This window comes from Mya arenaria, chromosome 12 (genome assembly GCF_026914265.1).
Source record: "Mya arenaria isolate MELC-2E11 chromosome 12, ASM2691426v1".
In the NCBI taxonomy this organism is placed as follows: Eukaryota; Metazoa; Mollusca; class Bivalvia; order Myida; family Myidae; genus Mya; species Mya arenaria.
The window spans coordinates 39,880,611-39,902,613 of NC_069133.1; the positions used below are offsets into that span (position 1 = coordinate 39,880,611).

The 22,003-nt window shown below is 34.6% G+C and overlaps 1 protein-coding gene across 1 annotated transcript in view; it reads left to right on the plus strand.

Moving 5' to 3' along the window:
• The window catches only part of LOC128210678 (protein mono-ADP-ribosyltransferase PARP14-like), a 49,055-nt gene extending 27,942 nt beyond the window's left edge, over positions 1-21,113 (plus strand). Inside the window, exons 20-32 of the mRNA XM_052915028.1 lie at positions 3-111; positions 985-1,662; positions 4,609-4,779; positions 4,935-5,000; positions 5,500-5,679; positions 7,282-7,449; positions 9,099-9,310; positions 12,417-12,535; positions 12,835-13,017; positions 13,632-13,735; positions 15,147-15,289; positions 16,618-16,795; positions 17,153-21,113. Coding sequence (XP_052770988.1) covers positions 3-111; positions 985-1,662; positions 4,609-4,779; positions 4,935-5,000; positions 5,500-5,679; positions 7,282-7,449; positions 9,099-9,310; positions 12,417-12,535; positions 12,835-13,017; positions 13,632-13,735; positions 15,147-15,289; positions 16,618-16,795; positions 17,153-17,445 — 2,604 coding nt within the window. The 3' untranslated portion in view covers positions 17,446-21,113. The remainder of the gene's footprint in view (positions 1-2; positions 112-984; positions 1,663-4,608; positions 4,780-4,934; positions 5,001-5,499; positions 5,680-7,281; positions 7,450-9,098; positions 9,311-12,416; positions 12,536-12,834; positions 13,018-13,631; positions 13,736-15,146; positions 15,290-16,617; positions 16,796-17,152) is intronic.
• Positions 21,114-22,003: the final 890 nt, after the last annotated feature.

The window sequence follows — 22,003 nt, forward strand, 5'->3', positions numbered from 1 at the left end:
AGGCTTTTGAAGAAAAGAGAGAATCATTCTCAAAAGGGTTCAAGGGACAGAAGAAACGAGAGAGACAGTATGATGCATACGAGAACCTGAGTCGACGGTCATTCATGAAAGGTAAAATAAATAAAAGTGTTGAAGAACCTAGTTTATACAAGAAAGTTTTTGGTAAGTGTTTAAAACTGCTATCTGAAAATGTGTTCATGGTCTCAGTTACGTTTTTGCTAATCTAAGCAAACCATAATAAATTCATTACAACCTTAATTGTTGCAAAACGCATCTTATACATATAACGACCCATACAATAGATAGTTCTATCAATTTGCAGAATCGCTTCTTGTGCACACTTTGTCGGTATGATCACCGATAATCTCATAAAACTATTTCTTCATGATCTATAATTACTGCCAGTGATATGCTATATGGTCATACACATATATGTGGAAGGTAGATCGTTATTGTGTGACTAGGTAATACAGTTTGAACTTGAACAATCCACACATACGTTCAAAAACTCGACGTACACGCGCAACATGAGGTTTCACTGGTGTCAACTTTCTTATAAAAACACCAGGTTGAATTATACTTCTAAACAACCTTAGTTTCATGAAGAGAATGTGCACGGTCACTTGTTTTCTCTAGAATGAAGGTTTTATATGTGACATTCTTAGCTGACTCTTTTGTTACATTCACTGTCGATTAAGATCATACTGAATTTGATTCCTTTTTCCCAAACAACTTACATGATAATTTTGCTAATGATAACTTCGTTCGAACATATTGGTCAAAGCTGATGAATTTGCAATTAATCGAAACATTATTCTGTTATTGCTGTTTGCCAAAAGGAAGGATAAACACATTGCGTATTCTTGAATCTAGTAAATGTGGTTTGGGTCTGTTCTATATTAATTCCTTTAGTTAACATAAGTTGTGCAAGCTTGTCACAAATTGTGCAAAAGAAATGTGTTTATCTCTTCTTTTGTTCAACAGCTTCCGTGGAGTTCGACTCCGATGACAAAGATACATTGTATAAGGATTCGTCTGACCTGTACTTTTCTCCCCATAAGGGATTGCAAAAGGTGCGTGACCCAAAGCATTGGCTTGAAGACGAAGAAATAGATCGCGCTTGCAAATTGATAAAGAATAGTTATCCTGATCTCAATGGATTACAAGACGTGTGTGTAGTAACGATCGGAGAAGGTGTTAAGGTCCCAAACCCGATGCTGCAAATTTTACATTCTCATAAGCAACATTGGGTGGTTGCATCCACAGTTGACTGCGCCGATGGAGTGGTTAGGGTGTTTGATAGTATGAACAAGCAGATAGACAAAGCTTGCCTATATAGGCTTTTGAATATGGTGATATATGACGATGACGAGGGTTTGATAGTCGAACGTGCTCAATTTCAAAAGCAGAAGAACAACGCCGACTGTGGTGTTTTTGCGATTGCGGCTGCATTTTCGCTCTCTGTTGGAAACAATCCATCTAATCTTTGTTACGATACAACATTAATGCGTCAGCATTTGTTCGATTGTCTTAAGGATGAACACGTATTGGAATTTCCATGCTACGATAAGTCTGTCACATTCAAACCTGGGGAATCTTTTCGAGTGTTTCTTTGTAAAATCTGCAATTATTTATTGTTTGAAAGAAGGGAGTGTTCAAAGTGTATGGCATTATAAGGTCGTTAGTATGTCAACTAGCCTTTAGATATGCCGGAATGTCATATTTGGCTTTGAGCATGGAATAGAAGAAATTCTTGTTGTTTGTGGTATTTAAAAATGAAAGGTTGTGAGGAATGTTTTAAGTTGAAAAAATATTGTAACGTCTTAGAAATTGTAAGAATACCCATTATAGATATAAATGGTGTATAAAAGCTAGATTTCGAAGGGCTAATATCAGAAGGTACCAACACCTATATTTTAATGTTGCTTGATACCTTCTGCCATTTACCCCTCGATATAAAGTTATGTCTAAGGCCCCCACAATATAATTACATACGTTTCCGATAGCCCGGCAGACATTATTTTAAGTCGATACGGATACCTTCGGCTGTTTCGCCGACTGCGATGTCTTTGAAAAACAACAATGTTAGAATTATTATTTTATTTCTCATCTAAATTTCCAAATGATATTTAAATTTTGAATTCATAACAGAAACATTAATACATTTTGTAGCACATGGTCTAAACAGCGCGGAAAACAACTGCACTCTTACTTCCTGTCAATTTGAATGATAGTGGAAGTAGAATCGTCAAACGTTAATCGTTATGTTATAAGTTTACAATAATGTTCTATTAATTAACAGTTTGATTGCTAAGCCATTTACTAAAAAGATTATTGACTTTGACAAGGATGCAAGGGGTTACAGAACAATAAGTACATACAGAATTAATAATAATAAACTTGTCTGATACAGGGAAGGTAATGTTTTTTTTACCTTTAATTCAACGTTATTTTTCTGATTTTTTTGTGAATTTAGTTGTATTTTTTAATAATGCCTCATCTATGCGCAACACATATATGCGTCTTTATTTGTTTAATAGGAAAACTACCTTTAAACATTAAATAATAGTGCATGTACAAGTTAAAAACCTACCTACCGACCCTATTTTTTCAGCAGGTAATAGAAAACACAGGTATGTTTTTGGCCATGACGTAAACAATAATTTGAATAGGCAAAGCAGTAATACACTGTCTGAAACGAAACGCGGAATAGAAAAAGAAGTAATACACTGTCTAAAACGAAAGGCGGAATAGACAAAGAAATAATACATTGTCTAAAATAAAACGCGGAATAGACAAAGAAGTAATACACTGTCTAAAACGAAACGCGAAAAAAAAGAAGTAATTAACTGTCTTAAACGGAACGCGGAATAGACAAAGAAGTAATGCACTGTTTAATAAAAAGCGGAATAGACAAAGAAGTAATAAACTGTCTAAAACGGAACGCGGAAAAGACAAAGAAGTAATACACTATTTGAATAAAACGCATTTGGGGTCATCTTATCAACTCCCCTATATTACGATGGTTTTTTTTAATTAAATATTTCTCAATACTTATACTATCTGTTTAGAAAATAAGAGCTTTATTGGTCATTTTAGGGACAGTTAATGTCAATTTGTAAATTCAACTTTGTATATCTGCCACTCGCTTAATATGTTATTGAAGTATATTTTATAATTGTGTTTTATACATAGGCAACAATTTTTTAAAACTATTTGCGTTCACATAAACATTTGATATCTTCTTGAATCATCGACGAATATATAATTTCCATAATTGTTTACGTCACAGACTATAAATATATTAAACATTGAATATTTTACAAACTAAAACACATGTTGTTCTGCATATTCCGCCTTGTGTATGAGTAATTACATTTGTGGAAATATTATCGTTTTATTAATGCTGTGGAATGTTTTAAAGTTGTTTATGCATTTGTTTATATTGTATTGGTTGGATTCATTTTATTTCTTTATTCTTTATACTTAATTAATTCCTTAAATGTATTTTTTTCAATAAATTCCAGCCACATACGATCGTTAATTGTTTAACTATATTCGGACTTCCAAGTTTGATACAAGGGACGATTGTGGGCAAGAGAGGCACACCGTATATGGCGATAATTTGCCTTGTTTGTTTACCTTAATCATTTGGAACTCCTCGGCCGTTTCTATCGAAAACAACCTCGGATGTATGCCGGTACATCAGTTGAAGTAGTTCGTAAATTGTTGAATTATACCATTAATTAAATGTAGTGTTTCAGCTTGTATTAATTGATCGAAGTTTAAATTGATTTCCAGTGAAGTGGCTTATTGCAAACATAATTAAGATTTCCAGGGGTGAAGTCATGAAGTTTAACTGCTAAATTAAATTACTACGCGATCTACTTGCAGTGGACTTTAACCTACCGTTTTCTGAGTATGTTAACCGTCCAAATACATCCGACGTTGTTTTCGATAAAAAGCCGTACTCAAGCCGATCAAGCTCATTTAATTGAAGGGCATGATGTAAAAGTTCACCTAGGGTGAGTAATGGATAATACCATTGGAACATATGTTATCAATTCATTAATTTGGAAACTTTTTATTGACTACACGTGTTCCGTCACTCAATGCTATACACTGTTGTTTGCTTTTATTTAACGAACCTTCCTTTGCGTATTAAGGTTCGTTAAAGATAGTTTTCAAAGCAAATGTACACCAAATACCATAAAAAGTAAAACAATCAGGAACACTTAAAATATATCCAGTCAATTAGTGAACTAATGGTGGCCATTTGATAATGATAAGAGAGACAAAAAAGCGCTAATGACAGTTTTAAAAATGATAAAATCATTAGTTGCAGCTTTTTGAAGTTAGCGATATGGGATGAAGATTATTTTCTTTCGTTTGATATTCGGTCTAGGTATTCTCAAAGGACATGGTATATATGTCATCGATGGCATCGCAAAAAAACATTAGTGATGCCCCCTGCGAAAACATTTTAGATGTTATAACATTTGTTTAAGTGTATTGAATAAAGCCCCTTTTATCAACTGAGAAAAAAACGTACACACGTTTGCCATCCCCTTATGACGCTCTGGGTTAATGCTGCTATATTGTAAATAGGCGATTCCAATGAGGAAGCCGAACACATATATGAGGAACTACCGGTAGCAACATTCGCTGACTCTTATTCGTTTGGGAGCATTAAAGTTACAATCAAGTCAGGCGATATCACTGGTGAGGATGCTGAGTGTATTGTTAACAGCTCAAATGAAGATTTGGATTTCAAAAGAGGTAAGTTGATATTAGCTCTTGCATTGTGTTCGGAGGAACGATCATTACAAGTTTATTTTCAAAACGATCTTTACATATCATCGTTGCAATGTGAACACATTTCCCGTTTTGATACACATGTATCTTTATTTTCAAATCACATAAATGCGTTTTAGGAAAGGTTTCGCAGGCATTGATGAAGAAGTGCGGAAAGGCACTTTTGGATGAAGCAAACTCGAAAAGTAAGTATTACTGAATCCATTTTTGAAATTTTCTTATTAAAAAGTCTAGAAAATACTCAGCTAGTGTATTATACAGTAAGAAAATATCTGTGATATGACAATATTTGAACATATTTGTGTAACTTTATAAACAAACAGTATTTAAACTCGTTCTTTAATTTGCCGAGGGATTTTAAAACCCTGAACAGCATGTAATACCTGTAGTCTCAATTTCAATATCTCAATAAAAAGTGGAAAGCCTATACTGTTATAGCAACGCAATCACGATAGAACACTTCTTAAACTCTACTTATATACTGTAAATATGTGTTTTGACATTTAATTTCACGAGTTTTCTTTCGTGAGTCGCCAATTAACCGATTGACGACAAAATATTTAAATTTTGCAAAAGTTTGACAATGTGTAGTATACTATATTGATACACATTGCGATTCCATATTTACTGGATGGGATGTTTGTCATGAATATGTTCGCTATTAACAAAAAATATGTTTAACAGAGGCTAACATGAAGAAACATGAGGTGGTGATAACAAAAGCTCCAAATTTGAAGTGCAGTAATATAATGCATGTTGTGGCCAAAGAGTCGCCACAGGACTGGAAACAGATTGTCGTAAAGTGCTTAGATCTTGCCAAGAAAGAGGGCTACAACAGCCTGGCGTTCCCTGCCTTAGGAACAGGTAAATTTGCTGACATATATCATAACCGATTTAAAAAAAAAATGCTCCCCTACGTATATTGGGAATATTATGTCGCTCCTTTGTCCGTTCTTCCAAGCAGTCATAGAAACTTAAACGAGATCAACCAACCAGATGCTACTTCTTTCATAGTGCATGACCCTTTATTGTTACAAATACTCGTAGATCGCTTTAGCATAATTTGTGTTTGTGCTTAAAGGTGGAAGTATACACTACCTTTTTAGGGACTTTTCACTAGCAAGACAATATACGTATATTAAATTTGGAGTATTGTGGGTTGATATTTAGCTTGTCTATTTGTTCGGGTGAAAAGTCCAGGAATTGTGATTTAAGTCATCGTTTTCGGTGTGCAAACACTTTCACCTTAGCTATAACTAAATATATCAAAATGTTTTGATTAATCGTGGTACACATGTCGCCGTCGACCAAACGCACAAGTATTGCAAGGTTTATAACGCTGGTTACAATTGTTATCCAGTTATGCACCAGTCAATTGTAACCACGCCCCCCCCCCCCCCCCAGGTCCGGGGAATAGCCGGGACTCTGACTTTCGGTCTAGCAAACCCCGGGTAAAATCCCCGGCCTGCGTGAACGAACTGATGGTTAAACCCCGGCCAAATGCCCCCGCATCCCAGAGACTCTATATAAGGCCCAATCTCCGCTAAATTTGGCGCTATGGCAAAACCACCGCGGCCACCCGGCCCTACGGGGACACCTGGAAAGTAAAAACACGGCCCTTTTCCCCGGCTATCCCCGGTATACCCCCGGACCAGGGGGGGGGGGCGTGGTTACAATTGACTGGTGCATTATTTCCTTGATCTTTTGTGTTCACTCCGGCGAAGTTAATTCATAAACTTGTGTTGGTGTATCGACCCAATTAGATCTCCCGTTCCGTATTTCTAGCTGTTGAAAAGATATTGAAAAGTAATACATTCTAATTCGCGTTTTTCTTCCGAATGTGTTGTTAAAAGTTGGTCAGAATATTTGTCTGCATTCTTTATACATAGTATCATCATGATCATTTAAATGGTTAAACCTGGAATCAGTAGTTGTGATGCTGTAGTCATGCTTTTTGCAACAATAAATACATTTCCATAACCTTTTTCTGTCTTTAATACCTTATCGAAAACACATAACAAAACAACACATACTTAGTAATTGCACATCAATTACAAAATGATGCACATCGCATCAAGTAAGTTATCTTAGCATTTTATCCATGTAAAAGCATATTAAATATTTGTGAACCAGCTTAACATTCAATAACCTGTGTTTGTGAACATATCATTACAATATCTTAACATTCAATAACCTGTTTTAGTGAACATTTCATTACAATATCTTAATTTCATATAACTTTCACAAAAAAGTAAATTACAAACGATACCAGATACGAAAATCTGCATTTAAGTTTTTATTCTATCTTCATAATTTTTAGTAAGAGCATTTGAGTCCAAGACAATATTTTGATTGATAATTCTGCTCTGAAGGTATGTTATTAAATAAGGTATTATAAATGAAGAGATAATGTTAAATGGAGTTTACAAACTGCTTAATTTTGTTAAAATATACTATGATTTGCAGGTATGAGTGCTGGTGTTGCAGCGGCAACTGCACAAGTAATGGTTCAAGCGACTAAAGAATTTGCAGCGGATGGATGTGGCCGCCTGACAGACGTTAGATTTGTGATTTTCCAAAAAGAGATGGTTGACGTTTTTAATGGTGCAGTTCGCAAAGCGAAAGGAGTACAGGGTAAGAGCTTGCAAAGTGTTCATTTTTTATACGTATGTTAGTATGTGTTTCACAAACCTTTGAAACGAGGATTTAAGCACTCAAATATAAAAGTCAAACCTGATATATATTAATAAAAGTTTGATGTCAAATTGAATATGAACGTCAACGGTCATTTGGAGTATATTGTTATTATACCCCCCAAAACAAAGTTTGGGGGGGGGGGTATACTGGAATCGGGTTGTCCGTCTGTCCGTCTGTCTGTCTGTCTGTCCGTCTGTCCGTCCGTTTTTTTTGTCCGGGATTCATCTTTGTCGTTATTGAACAAATCTTTTTCAAACTTTCAAATATTAGTGACCATGATGTAAACCTGTGCCTCCGTGGATTTGGTCAGAGTCGCATGATCCTGAGTGGAGTTGTGGCCCCTTAATGAGTTAAATTGGGCAAAATTAGCTTTGTCCAGGATTCTTCTTTGAAGCTATTGAGCAAATCTTTTTCAAACTTTCAAATATTAATGGCCATGATGTAAACCTTTGCCTCCATGAATTTGGTGGGAGTCACATGATCCTGAGTGGAGTTGTGGCCCCTTAATGAGTTAAATTGGGTAAAATTAGTTTTGTTCGTCCTACTCCTTCGTCATTTTTGAATGAATCTTTTTCAAACTTTTAGCCATGGTGAGAACATTTGCCCCTGTGATTGTGGTTGGAATCACATGATCATGTCTCCAATTATGGCCCCTGAATAAGTTAAAATAGGCAAAAATTATACAGCTTTGTCTAGCCTAATCCTTGGTCATTTTTTCTCATTTTTTCTATAAATCTTTTTCAAACTTTCAGATGTCAATGACCATGATATGAACTGTTGAATATGTGATTTGGTGCACCTGTATTAATCAGAATGTTTGCATGGCCTTAAAAAGACCTTTAATTGATTTTGTCCTTAAAAAGACCATCAAAAGTCCTGAAGTTAGGTGCATACAGGCCTTAAATTTGTTACAATATTCGCTTTGGTGGCCTACTCCTTTGTCATTTTTCAATATATTTTTCTCAAACTTTCAGCTATCCATGACCATGATGTGAACCTTTGTATATGTGATTTTGTGCACCTGTATTATTTCCTTGGTACTCATGTGTGGGGGGGAGGTGGTGGGGGTGGGTAAACAGAAATTGGGTTGGCAGACTGTCAAATTCACCCTCATCTCTGCTGCAGTGACATGGCAGTCCCTGATTCAGTAATAGGTATTCTAAATAAACTAAATAAATGTATTGCCTTGTGCTTTCTAATGATACCATAACTAAGGCCAGGGCAAACAACCTAGACAGGGAAGGGTTGGGGGGTATTCGTTAGCCTTTGGCTTACAGTTCTAGTTTTAAGTATGACTCGGGGTTACTTTGTCTTTAATGAATCTGGTCAACTTATAGAAAATAAAATTAAGAAATAATTATTATGCTGTTGATTGCTGTTGTCATCTCACTTTATAATAATAACAGTTAATCATACCTAGCTTGCCCATGCGCCGATTCTGAACCAGTATCATTAAGCTTGATAAAAATCTGCTTCAAGAATTTTATTGGTGATATCTGTTTGACACGAAGATATTCATGTTTCATAACTTGATCGGAATACATGTTAAGATCGACTAACGGTATATACTATTGTTTAAAATTTAGTATATGGCGTAGGATTGCCTCCACCCCCAAAGACTTCACCTGGTATGTTTGGTAAGTTCAATGGAGGAACGGACGCTGTGCTATTCACACTGTGGGCCCTGGAACAGAAAAATATATCAGCAGCAATTGATAAGCTAGAGAGAGGCATAGAACGTGAAATATCCAAGAAAGAGTTTACAGACACCGTCATTTCAAGGATGGATGATAAACAGGTACTGCTTTATGTATGGGTTTCCGTGATTATCCGTAAACTTTAATAATCAACAACTTGTTTGAATTTGTTACATAGTTGAATACCAGTTTTGTTTTCATCAACGGCCGAAAACCAAACGTTAATGGGTAATCTAAAAGTAAATGATAACAATAATCAATGTCTCGGATCGTTATCATTGAGACACTCGGGTCGATTATCACGCTTTCGGCCTGTATTCGCCATGTTTTTACCTCTAGTTCATATGTTTCTGTTCTTTTGTGAACCTGCGATATATTTGAGTTCAAGGTAAGCTCTTGTGATCGGTCTTTGTCTTTCGTGCGGTGTCCGTCTTCAACAGTTGCTATAAACCACATCTACTAAATCGCTTGGACAATTTTGTTGAAACTTCACTAGGATGTTTCTTGGCTGGTGCCGTTTCAAAATTATTCAAAGAAATGAATTCCATGCAGAACGCTTATTGCCATAGCAACCAAAAGGATGACCTACCGCATTGAAATTTGAACCATGCACACAGTTTTAAAAAATAAGCGTTATTGTTGTCCTTAGATGACATTGACTGAGGTTTTGACCCTCTTTCTTATTTTTGAAGCTACAGCAATAAAATTTAGACTATGTGTACATTTTTGAAAACTAATATCACTTTTGTCATTGGATGACCTTGACTGTGACTATGACCTACATTCTTATTTTTGAAACTACAGCAATACACTTTAGACAATGTATACAGGTTTGAAAATAAATATCAATGATGTTCTCAGATAACTTTGAATATAACCTTTTTACCTTCTTTCTTATTATGAAACTCAAGCCATGAAACGTAGACCATGCGTGCAGGTTTCCAAACACATATCTTTGTTGTCTCGGATGACCTTGACTGTGACCTTTTTGCCTTCTTTCTTATTTTTGAAGGAACAGCAATGAATATCGGACCATGTGAACAGTTTTAAAGAAACAAAGGGTGATGTTGTGCTTGAATTTCCTTGATTGCGACTATTTGACCTACTTCCTTACTATTGAATAATTGAAGCTACTGCAATGAAATTTGAACCATGTATACAGTTTTGCAAATAAATATCATTATTGATAGCTGACATTTTGACATACTGATTTATTTCCGATGCTACAGCAGCAATGAAAGTTGGAACATGTGTACAGTTTTTAAAAACAAATATCAAGCTTAGATATTTGTTGTAGCATTGTCTTATGGTTCTCTGTTCCAATTACGCCCCTTAGTTCAAATTTGGCACCGCCCCGAGGGTAACCTGTGTTATAGAGATACAAAGGAAAAACAACTTAGAATCGTCATTTTTAAAAACGAGGCGTAAAGCTAAGAAATTCGGTGTGTAGAATTGTCAAGTGGTAGTACAGGTTTTAACTTTAACTCAAGTTAGCTATTTAGGGCCATTTTGGCCCTCTTGTTTAAAGTTTATATCCACTCTAGATGAATTCCTATCACCTTCAACCTTGACGAGCAATAGTAAATTTTATATCTGATAAGATATTGTATTGAGAGTAACGGCAGTCGGTAAAAAAGCAAACAAACATGTGCTGCTTATCCGTTTTTCCATTAATTCCATTATTTGTGAACATTAAAGGCCTATTTAAATGAGTATACAAATCTCCTGCTGTGCATCTCCTCCTGAATGCACTGGTCTGATAACATTTCCTGTGTATTTGTTTATTGGCTCAGGGCCATTTAGGGTTGACACTTTTAGAGTAGATAATCCTATTGTCTCACAAATACGTATCACCACTATGCATGTCTAATGTATTTATTAATTTAACCGATCGGAAATAAAAAAAAATAAGCAAATAAGAGTTATAAGTTTTCAAATAGTTTATAACATATATACATTTATATTATATATATTTACTTGAAATGCATGGTCACCATTGTTATATGTTACCTTATTGCGAAGCATCATGGTTAATTCATATTAATGGGCTATAATATATATATATATACTATAATATTACTCCTTGTCTTATTCTAAAGTATTGTAATGATAAACGTATTATTATTTGAAAACGAAAACCAATGAACTAGATGTTTTGTCCATTTATATAATACAACCTTCAGTACTACACAACAGGACACTTAAAGATTAAGATCATTAGACAGAAGTTGTCTACTATACACAGATGGGGGGGGGGGCACAGTAAGCTTGAAAAATCCGCAACAAATAACTTCGAAATAGTTCGGTACGAATAATTGACACTCTTTTTTTATGTCTTGAATATCACAATGCTGTTGTATAAAAATGAACTCGTTGCAACTAGAACAACATTTTGTTCTAAAATAAACAATTACCTTTTATTCTTGATGTCGAAATTTATATAAGTGAACAGAATGTAAAGAAATACAAATGTGCCGCTTTGTTTTGTTTCTTTCAATGTCAACGCTGGATAAAACACCCCACCGTATTAGTCTACTATGTATATCTAGGATATTTAACTGCATTCGCGTTTACCTCTCTTTAAAACAGATCAATTAATTGTCATTATGTAGTTCATGCTGCACTCTCTGATTTCGCCAATTACAATTTTGAATAAAAGGCCGAACTTGAATTCACGTGCATACGTTCCAAAGAGGGGCAGGCAAAACCAATAATCGCCGAGTCATGCAAATAGTCCCGGAAATTAAGTACAAAATAAGTAACTTTGTCATAGTTACATCTGTTTTCATTAGTGGTTAAAGCATTGCGAAACCGGGTCGCTTCGTGATAGATGGCCAGTATAACGGTCTGAGACGTTGTCCAAATCCTAATTATAATGTCAATCCTTTCAACACATGGATAAATAAATGGCATGTTGTTTGCGTGCGTATGAAGTCTGATGACATTATAAGATAATAATTTTATTGTAAGAAATAAAAATTAATGTTGGGATAAGTTTGAGGTTTAGTGCTGCTTTATAAATTGACCATTTAAAGACGGTTGTCACATTCATTGAGCAATGGTAATTGATATGAATATATAATGTGTTTTCTTATTGTTTGCCTTGTTTTATGGTTTTAATTTGTCTATGAACAGGATTACAGTAGCATATGAACTTCTGTGTTGAGCCTCTAATTATATTGAATTGAGTTTATATTTTGGTTGCAGCTTAAGGAACTCAAAAAGAAAGCAGAAGAAAATAAAGTCGAGTACAAATTGAAAGATGGAACTATTCAGATTGTTGGAGTTATGCCAAATGTGGTCAAAGTCACAGATGATATATACAAGTATTCTTATTTTAAATTCATCTAAGAAATATTGACGGCTATAAATGATAATTAATTCATAATTACAGTATTCAAAGTAAAGCTGCATAAATGTCTAGCAAATCTTTCAATGTCATACCTTTTTACGACAAGGGTAATTCGTTTATTAATCGTTTAAGTTCTCAGCTGTGCCAGGTTACAACGTGTTTGATTTCCCAAACACTTTATGTTGTATCCTTCCAATATACTGTTAAACGCAATTGAGAGTTGTGGCATGTTATTATTTGTTACTCGGTATGCCTTTCTTTATATCAATACAGCTGTTTACGAGATGCTGTAAGGATAGAACAAGATCAGAATGCCGCAATGATACTCAAGGATGTCGTCCAGTGGTATTGGATAGAGCAGACCGAAATGGAAGATGATCTTAAACCCTACAAATCTATGTTGAATTACCAAATAGAGCAGGCTTTTAAGGCACAGAAAGACAAGTTCACCTACATGTAAGCATTTCGAAGCTGGATGCAAATCCAGTCATTTTACTAACAGAAAGTTAATCGGTTCCAATCGCTGTTGTTAATTCCCTACCGGTTTCACTGGAGGGGCTTAACATAACACTCTGTCTATAACTTTTACCGCATGTGTGGCCATAATTGTCTGCTCGAAAATAACTAGGTGGATGGATAAAGGGCCATAACAAACTTTGTACGTAATTGTTTGTGTGCAATAAACATGTGATGCTATTACAGCAGAAATAGTGTGAACATCTCCGTCGAACCATTAAAACATGGATCCTGCTATTATTCGAGAAATATGCAAACTAGGTATATAAAACTTCGTGTCCAAGCGGCTCGGCACCAATGAAGAAATAATACAACTCGTAAATAAAACTAGTGTGACTTTGGCAACAAAAAGTTCTGGGGATTTTTGCATTGCTAGTAATTCTCAGTGACTTATTTATATTGCCTTTGCAAATCAGTGTATTTCAAAAAGTTCAATTAAACCTTTTATGTGCCATATGATTACACAAATACCATATGTATTAAGTACTAACTGTAAATACATGCCAGAATTGTTTATCTTGTCAATAATCAACTTAGCGCGTTTCTTTTTACAGCGATCAGGGTGACACAGTCGTCGTAGACTTTAAAGACTATACTGAGTATTACGAGTCGAAACCTAGTGAAAAGGATACCATTCTTCGAAAAGATTTGATCAAAGGTCGTATTTTACGTTGTTATTTGTATGCTTATTGGATCTGTTTCACCATATATGAGAGTACATTATATGTTACCATTTCCATGCTAGTACATATAGAATTTGATTTCATATACATTTTATTGCATTTTTGGTTAAAGAAAGTACAATTATCCTCGACAGACGACACTAAAATAGTCAGACGATTATCATGTTTATTTTACGCCTATTCATCGTTTTCCAATCCGTTTTTAAAAATCTTGATCGCACTACTGTCGTTTTAACTCCCTTATCGTGCTAGTGTCAATGGTTGAGTGTGTGAAAATGTCATGTGTTGAGTGTTGCTTTTTGCTCCTTGTAGTTTATAAGTTTAACTACATTATTTTATTATTGAGTTTATTGTAAAGACATGTCATTTCCGATTACTTATGCTTCAAATACTCTTAAACCAGGAAATAGAACAAATATATCTATACTGCCGTTTTTAAATTTTTGGCATTTTTGGTTATATCCTATGCTTCCTTTTTCTGTAAATTTTCTGTTATTGGGAGTTCAATAGTAACGTTATAAAAAAACTTGGGCTTCAGTCCAACAAGCATGTCATTTCAAACATGTGTTTTTTCTCCACGGAACCAAATGTATATCGGTTCTCCTTTTGAGGTTAAGAGCATTTCAGGGGGAGATAAATGACTTATCGGAATTGCAATTGCCGCCTGTTTATTGACATTTGTCATTTTGTTCGATACCTGGCCTCTGTTTCACGAACGTTCTAGTATTGACTCAAAGTATTTTCGCGAAAAAGAAGCACAATAAACACACAATAATTATACAACAGCAGGGGCTTCACAATAAGCAAAATTGAAGAATGGCATTTGAAATAGAACTTTTATACCGCCGGAGACTTCATTTCCCGATTGAAGTCTATTTCAGGAGCACATGTGTGAGTAATCGGAAAAAAACACAATTGTAATGAACATACTGTTTTATTTCAAAAATCCAAACTTAGGAAAATGCCTTTTCTTGTTCGTTTTCAAGGAATCGCAAACAATCAATACACCGATTGCTTTATGACGTTTTTCTGGACTCTAAATTCTCGGAAATATCGTGGCAAATCTAAGTGCAGTAACTTCTTACAGTGAAGTTAAATATGGAAATAATTAAAGAATGCATATTATAAAAGGAATACTACGATATACAGTAATTATACCGTCGTGCTTGGTGTTTAAATATTCATCCGCCCGTAGTTGTGTCGAGAGACTCGACCTGATGCGTTATAATACAAAGCGTCCGATAATAACATACTCTTTGTATTAAACAAAGCATTAATCCATCAAAACCTATTTATTCATTCCGCGCAAAATAATACCTTGCATGTAAATGTCAATCCTGGAAATAGATATAAAATTTTGTTCTTGGAAATCTGTTTTGCCTGCAGAATTTGGCGGAGAGGTTCCTGCCAACTGGAAAGCCATGAAGGGGAATTTACTGGTCTATAAGATGGTCCCCACTGACCAGGAGTACACGGATATTGCTGGGAAATTCAGCGCTTCAAGTGGTGCAGGCTTCACCATTCATGCGGTAAACCATTAGTATTTATAGCAGTAATTAGGCAGCCACATAAGATAGTTTACTGATCATATTACATCATTACAATGCATAATACATAATTTATGAGTGTGTTACACTGGCAAACATTAAGGTCTCTTGTTAGATCAAACGTTATTCGAAAATCATCGGCCATTTTCTATCAAAAAAAACATCGTATATATCTCATCACTATAACTTCGCTGCGAGTAGATCGCGTATTAATTTCAATAAAGCAGTTAAACTGAATGAATTACCTCCGTGGAATCTAAATTTAAAGTTGGATGTACAAATACGCGTTAAAACACTACATTTAATTATGACATTTTCCAAACTTTAACGAACTAACGAGGATTTCCCAATGATCAAAAGGCCTCCATTGGCATATAAATTCACATTCCACTTAACACATTGTGAATGGAATTGTGCTGGTGATACGTCTTTTTGAAATTTTGCGCCTCCACCGCCACGAGAAAGGCGTTCACTTTGAGCTCACACTATACAACTACAATCATCTGATGCGCAGCTGTGGGCTTTTACATTGTGCTCCATTTAACTGTTAATAATGTATCGAAATGGACCCTCCTTCGTTTTAGACGATTACAGTATATTATACAAATGAATTTTAAGTATAAGAATAAAATGTTTGTTTGCGTGCGAATCAATTCTTCATTTTCGTATTGTAAGTTCAAGGTTAAACATATCTGAGTAAATTTCAATACTTTTTGAACATCGATGTGGCTTATGTACACATACATATTATTTGAGAGATGTTCATTAGCGCATTTAAATGGAAGTTATAGTCCAAGTTCGTGACTTTCATATTATTGAATATATAATAAGGAGGAGTTCAAATCTGGTGTCACCGTTTATCAATTATCCTGAAAAAGCCTATAAATAAAAATGAAAAAATACACACAAACATGCATATGGTTTGGAGAGCCTTAATGCACACACTTCTTTTTTCGTGTTTGGATAAATATTGCATCTTACCGAATGATTTTGATAACACAAACGTATTTTGATACCTTTTATCGTGCAATAATGATTCAAAAGTACATATAAAGACATTTTCCAGGCAAAAGTCTTCTGGAGTATTAGAACTTTGTACGTTTTCTAAACCAAGATACCTACATTTGTGCTTAATATCATGCATGATTTGCAAACCGTCTCTAAGTATATCTACAATAAAAGGAATATTTAAAGGCAGTTACTAAACATGTTATGTTTACACTTAAAGAACGAACCAAGTAATCTGATATTTAAACGCTATTTAAAGTAAACAGATATATGCTTGCTATACATAACGAGCTGTTTTTCAGATCGAGAAAGTTCAAAACAAATCACTATGGCTACAGTATGAGGCGAAAAAGAAACAGCTCGAGGGCCAAAACCCTCCAGGAACGAAAAACGAGCAATTCCTGTGGCACGGTACATCTGAAGACACCGTGGACAGTGTCAACGCACATGGTTTTAACAGGAGCTACTGTGGAAAAAACGGTAATATTATTAATCTATCGAGAGGTTAAAGGATGTCCTGGGCTGACCAAGGGGCTTACTCTGTGCCATTAAACGGGTTTTATGTTTATACTTTCGACTACTGAGGTTTTTTCTGTAGTTTCTCATATAAATTTTGAAAATCTTTCAAAACCTTTTTACTATTTGTATAACGCTTACTAAGCAACATTTGGTTGAATTAACTCGGAAATTGATTCCTGTTGAGTTTTTAATTGTTCATAGTCCTTAGTTAATATACTTAACGAAACTATTTGCATGAAACTCAGTTATTCTGTTGCATTTACACTTGCTCTTAACCTAATGTATGCAATGGTATAAATTGCTCTTTTGTCATTTTAGCGACGGCCTACGGAGATGGTGTTTATTTTGCAGTACAGGCAAGCTACTCATGCTCTAATACATATTCAAGACCAGGAACACAAGGATTCAAACGAGTATACTACTGCGCTGTCCTTACCGGTGTATTTGACTTGGGAAAGGGAGGGATGCGCGTTCCGCCGCCGAATCCGAAAGGAGGAAAGAATGCCCTATTCGACTCGGTGGTTAACAACGTTGCCAATCCGGGAATGTATATAATCTTCAACGACACCCAGGCCTACCCACTCTACATTGTGACATTTAAATCACCGTAGATGTATTATAAAACAGAGTTCTCGGAAAGACATATATCTTAAACACTTGAACAGGTTTCAGTCAATTGACGACAATTAGACGAGTTCTTGGAAAGAGTCGTAGTGGCCACCGACTTGACAATTCTCTGTACTTGTTGTTGCTGTTGATTTTTTCTATTTAATCCATTGTATTGGTTTTTTCGTCAAACGTTGTTAAGCTTTATTCTTTCAATAATTGATGTCAATTAAACCATGGTGTGTTTAAACAGATGCCAATTATATTTATGAGTGATCCCTGCACACATATAAGATGTTATGTATAACACACATTTTTGTAAGCGACATTCAAACCTATTTGTTATGTTTCTTCTTTTATGTCTTTTATACAGTGGATATAACAAATGCATGGCTCAACAAAGTGTTTTGATTATTTGTATATATATTTGTAGCGTTTCTGAAGAATTTCTTCTATAACCTAATAATCTATTTACATGTCTTGTTTTATTATCCTGTAATTTAAGTCATAAGTTGTAATTGTGGAATGTTGGTATAATTGGACTACAATCAGCTCTTAAAAAACAAACGTTGAAAGTAATTCATGTGATTTTGGTAAAATGTACATGTATGTTCATATTATCTTTACTAATATTTGAAATCTTTGTTTATTGATTGTTTGTTAAATATTCACGCCAAATAAAGAATGGTAACAAGTAATTTGTTATAAAGCAATATTACCTATTGGGACTTCCCTCGTTATGTATTGCCTCTATACAAGAATATGTTACTATGTCTTTATTTGGTTAATGAAGTCCCATATCATGTATGTATTTGCCTAGATGTTGTTTTCACCATACACTGTCCATCAAATTAAAGAACATACGCCTGGGTCTGTCTTGCAGACGCGCATACAAGAGGTCAATTACACCCGCAGAAATGTTTATTATCTTTAGTGAATTAAAATCTGTTTTCAAAAAAAAAACTAGTCAAATATTTTGAAATAATTTTTTTTAAGATTTTTTTAATTAGTCATCTTTATCTTGAAAACAATATTTTGAGCTTGCAATATTACAACAATTGTCATAATCATGGAATGGTAGTAAAAAGTGTGAGTGATTTCATAGTATGTGAATGTGTCATTTTTGTTTTTTAAGAAATACTTAAGATTGTTAATTTGAATAAAACCCCCAAATATTAAGGCTTGGAAAAGCGCATATAATTGATTTATTTTCGCAGTTTTGTTAGAGTTAGTGTGCGATTGGAAATTCGTCATTCGTCGCACAACTATGTACGATATTTGAATACGTTCGTTTAATTAAATTACGATAATAATAAATGTAGCCTACATTTAGAGAGTAACAGTAACGAAATGAACGAATACAGCTTTTTTTAGATGCTACATATGATTTGGTTTCTGTATAATGACTTTCTTAAATGGTATCGATAAACCAATGAACTGGTAACGAAATTTTCACTCAGTTCTTTCAGCATTTTAGCTGAGTACAATAATTGAAAAGCGTACGCAATATAGAACGCTCAGGAATGTCAGTTTAAGACTAGATGAGAGTAACTAATCTTACTTGCAAAATAATTGCAGAATTGTCTAGACTGACATATAAGGCTGTTAATTTTTAAATACATATTATAGGTTAGTCTTCTGAAATTATTAACCCTTTAGCACATAGACAAGTGGCCAGATTACACCTCCCAGTCAATAGCCATCTTACTGATAAGCAGTCCTTATATCTGTATAGGTACTTTTCAGGATATTTGAAAATAAGCAAATGAATACAGCAGTATGACCTTAAAATCAATATTACTCCAAATAATTGTTTCCAAATCTTTTTTATGTGAATACATTTTTTATAGATAATTAAATTATCTAATAAATGGTGTCAATGATGAAATATTAAATTATTTTATTTCATCTGTGAATGTATTTCCAAGACGGAATTGTAACATTTCTTTGAAATGTCATAATTGCATTAAATCAAAGGGTAATAAAATGCTGGGATCGATCTAAATTTTATTACCCCTATCATAAAAAAGACCCATCTGGATTAAAAAGCCGACAATTGATGTTCTTGTGTATAATACACAGAAATGTGGCAGGAATATCCGGTGTCATCCAGCTGAGAGATGCAGTCCAGAGTGTCTGTTTAACTTTATTACCCCCAAATAAAATTCTTTACAAAAAGAAAGCCGATAAATGTTTTCCAAGTAATGAATAAAAAGATCTTGATCATCAAAGGCTTGCACAAATGTTGTTTACTTGACCTTTTTTACGACCGGAACCATGCTGGCCATCGATTAGCTCAGCAGAAAATTTACTCATCATTTTCTCAGCTACTTATTGTCTCTATTGTTTGTAACACAAACTATTATCTACAGATAATTATAATCTTCATTTATTTTAATGGTAAATTAAACTGACATAATATATTCAATGATTTACGCATCAATGTTTTTGGGGAAATTCCATACTGTATAGTACTGCCAATCCTCGAGGTTTTATTACGTCACAGTGGGATCTCACACCTGTGATTGGCAGTATAAATAATAACCTTCAAGTTTTAGCAGACGACATTTTCGAGGGCAAATCAATACACAAAAGGTTAAGCTTTAGCTTTATAAACATCCGGGATATTGTTTACAAAAAGAAAGATGCAAAATTGAAGTATTGAAATGACCCTATTGAAATATGCGGGAGATGCGTATACATCCAGAAGTGGATAGGGTAAGCCAGATGCGTTTACATCTGCTAATGAGCTATATTGAAAAAATGAGTGAACGATTCATGCTATGATAAAATGGTCCAATAGTAGGTACTCACAGACTGCAACATAACGCGTTGACCGTTTGTATCTCTTTGCATTTGTTATCATTTGTGATGCTAACAAACATCAATTGACATAATTATACAGCAAACTAACGAAAACACTACATTTAAAGTATAACACTGTAAGACTAAGACCATCAATTAAATGGAACACTAGATTCCTGTGAAAATAATTATAAGTAAAGACGATCCCATATGTCAGTTAAAGAGTACGTTTATTGTCTAACTTCTATCGAGGCATACAATTTTTCTTTTATAAGTATTTTCATTGTGCATTAAATTCGCATGTATGGTGCATTAGCTTAATGAGATGTGGTGTATTAATTTCGTGAACTACCGTGTATTTGATCAGTGATATGGTGTGTATTATTTTGACGATAAACACATGTGCTGTGTAAGTTTCGTGATATGTGAAGTAGCAATTTAAAGATATGTAATGTATTAGATGGATACATGCTATGTGATATTATTTCAATGATATAGAGTGCATTAAACAAATAAGATCAATCAAGATATAAAGACAACAAACTGTAACCACTGATTATGAAAGCATTGGCCTAACCATGATAATTTTATATAGTATTTTGTGAAAAGTGTTTGTTGATTTGAATGTTTTATAGTGTTACATTGCAAACGCTTATTCACATATTGTGCGGGACATATGCAGCAGCTATATATGATGAACAGAAATACTCTGGACACATGAAGGATACGGTGTGTTTCTGTTCATGCATGTTTGTATATGTTCAGAGCATGCTGTTAAAAGTGCTTCGAATATAAAACATGCATATCATGTAAATGTGTGTTGTGTAAACAATATGAATATTAAGGATAATAAACGTTATCATTTAGAGTTGCAGTGTTGCTGTTTTGCTCCAATTACTTTTTAGCTCCACTGGCCGAAGGCCTTGGAGCTTATGTCGTCACAGATTGTCCGTCGTGAGTTCGTGCGTGCGTGCGTGCGTGCGTAAACTTTTACTTTAAACGACATCTCCTCTGAAACTGATAAGCGGATTTTGACAAAACTTCACAGGAATGTTCCTTTGGTGGTCCTTTACCAAAATTGCTCAAATGGTTCCGGTCCATTGCACAATATGGCCGCCAGAGCTAAAAATAGCAAAATCTTTAAACGACATCTCCTCTGAAACGGTTCGGCAGATTTTGATGAAACTTGACAGTAATGTTCCTTGGGTGGTCCTTTATTAAAATTGCTCAAATGGTTCTGGTCCATTGCACAATATGGCCGCCACAGCTAAAAATAGCAAAATCTTTAAACGACATCTCCTCTGAAACGGATAGGCAGATTTTGATGAAACTTGACAGAATTGTTCCTTGGGTGGTCCTTAACCAAAATTGCTCAAATGGTTCCGGTCCGCTGCACAACATGGCTGCCAGGGCAAAAAAAATAGAAAAACCTTTAAAGAACATCTCCTCAGAAACCGATGATCAGATTTTGATGAAACTTGACAGAAATGTTCCTTGGGTGGTCATTAACCAAAATTTGTTAAATGGTTCCAGTCCACTGCACACCATGGCTGCCAGAGCTAAAAAATAAAAAAAACTTTATACGACTTGTCGTCGAAACCGATGACCTTTTTTCGATAAAACTTGACAGAAATGTTTGTTTGGTGCTCCTTTACTCAAATTGCCCAAATCATTTCGGTCCACTGCACAACATGGCAGCCAGAGCTATTAAAGTAAAAAAAAAAAAAATAACTTCTCAAAAATTGATGATTGTATTTC